Genomic DNA, 5836 nt, shown 5'->3' on the forward strand with positions numbered 1-5836 from the left:
CATGACACAGCTCACAGCTGTGAAGTTCTAGATGCTTCCCATATTATTCTAACGTTGTAGTGGCGCTATAGCTCTGATGTAGTTAAATATCTTTACAAGAAAAAAGAACTTTCCGCCCTGGATCCTTCACTATCTTGCTATGCAGATGAAAATATCCAATAATTGGATACTCTATATTGGTCTTTAGAGTCTACTGAAATCGGATCGTAGTCTAGACAACAGTGGATACATCTTTATAAAAAAAAGTTACAGATGGAGGTGATTTTGTTATGATTGATAGAAAGACAATCGTAAAATTCAAATAGCATTTTTCCCAGAAACTTGACTGGTCAAATTAATAATCTCTTTCGAGAGAATGCAACCTTCCTTCCTTCTTTTTTCCCTCATGTCCATTTGAAATAGACGCAGCAGGGTAGCCATTTATTCGCAAGACGCAAAACGGATCACCAACTATTTCACCCTCCATTTCATCCGCTGATCCACCCAATGCCATAGCAATTTCCCTCATTATCTTTCGTGATATATCTGTCAGCAGTATAATACAAAAGTTCACCAATTTCTTGTCACTTCCATGTAGAAAATCTTTATCAGTATAGGCACTGCGAAAATGTCAAAAGAGTATGCAATAGAGCAAGGCAACTGTGCAATGGTCAACATACTCCTCCACTAACTGCTTGAAATTTGGAGGGCTACTTGACCTGCATATGAAAACCACATGTAGACCAAAACAAAATGAAGAAACAACAAAATCGAAACTCGTCATTTAACAGTCAGTATCATAAACAAAGGGTAAGAAATGACAAGGGTTTTAAGATGTACAAAGGGAAACAAAGGAGGGGGTTAGTGCAAAGACCATGCATTATAAGTAACTTGTTAACCTACCGTATGTTGGATCCTTGCATAACTTCTCCAAGATCTCCATACATCCTATGTTTAACTTCTCTATAGCACTGTAACCAACAAACAAGATAGAAAGAGAAGAACATCAAAGATGACAAAGTAACAGAAAGTGTATAATTACATAATAATTATTAAACAAAGCATTCATACAAAAGTTGTATCAAGACATATGTGCACACAGAAACTGATATTGAGAGGAGTTCACATCTATGCCATTGCAACGAGCAGATATGTTGTCTATAGTTGAAGAATGTTCTTTAACAGAAAAAATAAAATTTTCTCATTTTTTAGAAGAGCTTAATATGTGAATGAATTAACTATAAAGTTCATAGTTGATCCAGAAACCCAAATAATTGAAACAAGACCTCACGTAAAAGGGAACGAGCCCCAATCCCAAGTGGTAGAGGGTAAATAGGAATAACGTTACAATCTATACATTGTTAAAAACTCTCTTTTTCTAATATGCACGCACAAACTCTACACAGAAGATATGATCAAGATGAGGCTTTCAGCAGAAAATAGTTGTCCTTTTGTTTTAACTAATGGCTACTTTAATGAGATAAATACGACAGGCATATTCTTTCTTGCATTAACAGTTTGCCAGTGCATATCGTTTGCTCCATACAAGTTTGATGTTGCCTTTCTTAGATCCAAAGACTGCATATTTATATGTCTAGAATATCCTATAATTCAATCAGTTCCAGTTTTACAAAACATCAAAACTGGAGCACACACTTTAAAACCTCCAAGTAGTTAGCTAATAATGGCGAACAGCTACATAATGCATAACGTGCAAAAAATTCTAATTGTCCAATCCAAAACTTTAAATGGTAGAGTAAAAGAGAAGCTCAAAGAAATAGTATCAGTAGAGATAGTACGCAACTGGGCCAGAATAAGAAACGATTATAGTATAAGCACGGGCTTACAGGTGAAATGGTGAAGAAAACCCAAGAAAGCTTTGTAAAAACCAATATACAACAAGTGGTACACTTATTTTCTGCAATATATAAACCATAAGTAATTAGTATAGCCTACATCAATTGCTTCATGCATATCAGGTGTGCCTTTGGTTATATTCTCTCCAATTCTTTGATATCCTCTGCATTCAAGATATATAAGCAATCATTAGTTAAGATAATATGTTGAATTTAAGATATTGGTTAATGACCGGAATAAACCTGTATCCAGTTTCGGCAGAAAGTTTGATCTTGAGTTTATCCTCATAAGGTTGATGAAAATATTCATGTTTAATGCTTCTAATCTGAGGAATACCATGGCCTGTCTGGAAAAATGAGAAACAGAGAACAGAAAGAGGTCAAATGGACACTAGTGCCACAACAATATTAGTTTCTCTAATACAGAGAGTTAACAGTTAAAATTACGAAAGATCCAAAAATTACTTAAAGCTCAGGAGAAGCTTAGCTTCTTTCACAGTGACAGCACACTATTTTCCCCAATATTGTAAATTCAATAGATATAAAAACTAGGCTGCAATTAGGACCACCAATAACATCAATAGAAAGAAAAATTAGCAGGAGAAGAATAGTTACCACGTAAAAGAATCCAGCTTCTCTACAAGCCAGATCTAATTCCCTAACAACTTGAGCAGCACGTTCATCTTGAGCCATATTTGGATGATCCGACTTGTCCAAAAGAGGACTTATATCTGTCGCATACCAAAAAATAAAATTAATTTTCACATAACCGGTGGAACAATTTTAAGCAAGGTTTCAACAGCCATGTCAAGAAAGGAAAAATAAAATGCTTTGGAGTTAAAAACAAAAGCAAAATGCTTTCAAGGTTTAGCTTTCTGTGTTGTCCGTCTATTTTCTTGGAATCAAATAATTCTTAGCGGACAGCATGCATAAAGCGTCTTATCTATATAAGGATATCACCAATATCATTTTTTTTTCCCAGTAACTCACCATCCAACAACATTGTTATGCCCATCTGAGATGGATGGAGCAAGGTAAACCAATTGTTTACAAAACCCAAAATGGATAACCACTGATAACAATTCATTCGCTGATCCACCCAATGCTAGAGCAATTACCCTCATTAGATCTGCCGAAAAAGTGCAGGTGTTTTATGTGCATGTATTTTCAGAGAGAAATTGAGTGGAGTGTTCTGTATTGTGTGTGAAGATGAGGGCAGGTGTGAGTAGAGTTATTGGCCGATAAAAAGTAGTGAGTCAGTGTACTTAGTGTGTGACCTCTGTATGAGACCACACACTAATTGGAATTAATTGTCTGCTGTTAGGCTACCGGTGAGACATGAGGCCAGCACCCAGTTCGACAAAGTTTACATGAGTTTGACCAGGCCAAAACCTGGATCAGCTATCGTTAATTAAAGAAATACTCCATTTATCTATACCAATATTTCATACTAAAATGAAATAAAATGGGAATGTATATTTAGTCGATCATGGTTTTAGTCACAAAAGATCAAGTGCATTTTGTTTGACAAAAAAAATATAACTTTTGGTTAAAACTATTGTATTTAAGTAATAATGGGTTAAACATAGTTAATGATTAATTAATTATGTCTCTAAATGCTAATTCTGAACATGTGGATAATGTGGAACAAATCTAGTGGGAGACTCACAATAACATACATTAAATATTTCAAAAGGTATGAGCAATAATAGAGGAGTAATTAGTAATGAATAACAATAAATAGCATTTAAGTAAATAGGAGAAGTGGTTCACCCAATAATGAATGAACTAGATGATTATTCTTCCTGATAATGATGAGTGACAGACAAATCCTAGAATGTTTGAACTATTCTCGGATCTGATGAAAAAGTGTGAAATAATATGAACAAGAATCTTGATGAAAAAGTAATCTTTGTATCTTTTACAAGAGAGAGAATCTTTATCAGAAGTATGTGCTTCTCCAGTGAATATCACATGCCCTATTTCTTTATCTTTTTTCCTATTTATATGGGACATAGCCCTAAAAACCCTAATAGTACATGTGCCCAAAATATTCTTTTGAATATTCTCTCTATTATACTATTCTAACAACTAGCCGTTACAGCCCTTTTCACAAAGCTCGACCTCGGTCATTGTTGACATCCCGACCATGAGCTTCGTTGTTTCCCGATCGACATCGATTGACTCTTCCCTTCGATACTACCTCGCTCTAAATGCTCGGCAATAGATTTTGCCTTATACAGTTAGTCCCTCCGCTTATTGAGGTTGTCCTCATACGACCTCGATGAGTGAATTTTGTTGGTTTTGGTCGAGAAAAGTGGGAGAGTGGATTGGGCAGTTAAGTTTAGGACGAACTCATAACGTGGACTTTCGTGAGCTGCAACTTTCGGGGTTACGTCATTTCTGGATTAGAATGACGTCATGACATCATGCGTAATATGGCGCATTTTTCCGATGCTTTACGTCGTTTTCCGTGCGACTGTCAGTTGGGGCTGCCGTTTCGATTCCAGTGCCAAGTAATGATGGCATAATCTCTTGGTTTTGATGCCCAAATTTTTATAAATAGAGATGTGATGACATTCATTTGTTGTTTACATATTTTTCTCATCAAAACCTTGTGCCTTCTTCTCCTTCTTCCATTGTCGTGCATCTTTTTTGATGGCCTTAATGATTCATGTTGCTTCTAATCCTTCTTTGCATGAATATCCTTTCTCTCATCAAAGTTATGACTAATATAACCTCTGGTTACGGCGTGGGAATTGACCATGTTCCTTTGGCAGTGCTTATGCCTCCTCACGCTGATGGCGTCTCTATCGCCATTGAAGATGAGAACTTTCCTACAGTGGAGGAAATAATTCCTCGTGGCGAGAAAGTTAGGTCTGACTTCTCGAAGGAGCCTGAGGACAAGCCCTAGGTCTCTGAGTCGGCGATGAAAGAGGCCAATCTAGCAGAGATTAGGGCAAAATTCAACACACATGCCCGCATCGATTTGGTCCTAGTAGGGCATGATGTGGTACAAATCCACCGCCTCGGGTATTGCGCATTCTATGCGTATCCCTTCCAGGTCGGCTATGCTCTTCCCTTTCTCCCATTGGCGGAGGAATTTTGTCGCTACTATGGCATGTGCCCAACTCAAATCTCTCCATATATCTACAAGCTCATCAGGATGCTTACTAAATTTGTTGAGTTGGTCGGGGTCGAGATTACACTCCGGTATCTGATGCATCATTTCGCCCTGAGTTTCTATAGGGGGACAATGTTCAACCTTTGCCATCGAGGAGGCAAATGCCTGGTGGTGAAGATGGATGACAAAGAAAATCGCCAGCTCTGGCATAATTTTTTCTTTGTTAGAACTGAAGACGTGGTGGCCAACACGGACGGCTACCCCGAGACTTGGAATTACACTCGTAAACGTCTATTCCTCTTTTGTTAAAACATTTGAGCTATCTATTTTAGTCGAAGGCTCTGAACTTTTGTCCCCTCTTCGTGCAGCCAAGACTACGCCCCCTCATTTGGTTGAGAACATTTCTGACTGGGTTGGCCGGGTTCTGCCTCACATCGTGGGAATTCGTGAGTGTACGGGCTTTTTAAAGAAGTTTGGTCCTGCTCCTTCCTTGGCCGGTGAGTTTATCTATATATATTTTTGCTCTTTTGGTCTCATGGTCGCCTACTTATTATAGATCCAGCCCGAGGATCTTTGAGGAAGCCGAGGGCTCCTCGTCCTGCATTTCGTAAGAGGAAGGCCGCCTCCTCTTCGGCATTTATTCCCATTATAACTGCGGCTCGACTTGCTCGATCGTCTACTTCTGTTCCTTCCTCAACCGAGGCCAGGTCTGCTAGGTCGTCGGCCCTATCTACTGCTGCCTTAACATCGGTTTCTTCTCTGCCTGTAGATATTTCGACAACGGAGCTTCTGGCTTTCCCCTGCACCGTCTTGTGGAAGGGGAGGAGGAGTCGTCGCCGAGCGGTGGGAATTTGGTTCCCTATAAGAGAAGATCGGT

The 5836-nt window shown here is 38.6% G+C and overlaps 1 protein-coding gene across 1 annotated transcript; it reads right to left on the reverse strand.

The window, feature by feature from the left end:
* Positions 1–207: 207 nt before the first annotated feature.
* LOC104095498 (probable 2-oxoglutarate-dependent dioxygenase At3g50210) lies at positions 208–3146 on the reverse strand. Its single transcript, XM_009601639.4, has 6 exons — positions 2826–3146; positions 2451–2566; positions 2079–2182; positions 1936–1999; positions 883–950; positions 208–698 (listed from the first exon to the last, which is right to left on the reverse strand). The coding sequence occupies exons 1-6, from the start codon at positions 2920–2922 to the stop codon at positions 611–613; spliced, it is 537 nt and encodes a 178-aa protein (XP_009599934.1). The 5' UTR covers positions 2923–3146; the 3' UTR covers positions 208–610.
* Positions 3147–5836: the final 2690 nt, after the last annotated feature.

The sequence above is a fragment of the Nicotiana tomentosiformis genome, chromosome 2 (assembly GCF_000390325.3).
Source record: "Nicotiana tomentosiformis chromosome 2, ASM39032v3, whole genome shotgun sequence".
Classification (NCBI taxonomy): Eukaryota; Viridiplantae; Streptophyta; class Magnoliopsida; order Solanales; family Solanaceae; genus Nicotiana; species Nicotiana tomentosiformis.

What these genes read in the sequence shown, in the direction of transcription:
- LOC104095498 (XM_009601639.4), bottom strand. Translation starts at nt 2,922, where the DNA reads ATGAATTGTTATCAGTGGTTATCCATTTTGGGTTTTGTAAACAATTGG. An exon ending in CATAACAATGTTGTTGGATG is followed by an intron (nt 2,567 to 2,825) that starts GTGAGTTACTGG and finishes GGTATGCGACAG; the next exon opens with ATATAAGTCCTCTTTTGGAC. An exon ending in ATATGCATGAAGCAATTGAT is followed by an intron (nt 951 to 1,935) that starts GTAGGCTATACT and finishes TGTTGGTTACAG; the next exon opens with TGCTATAGAGAAGTTAAACA.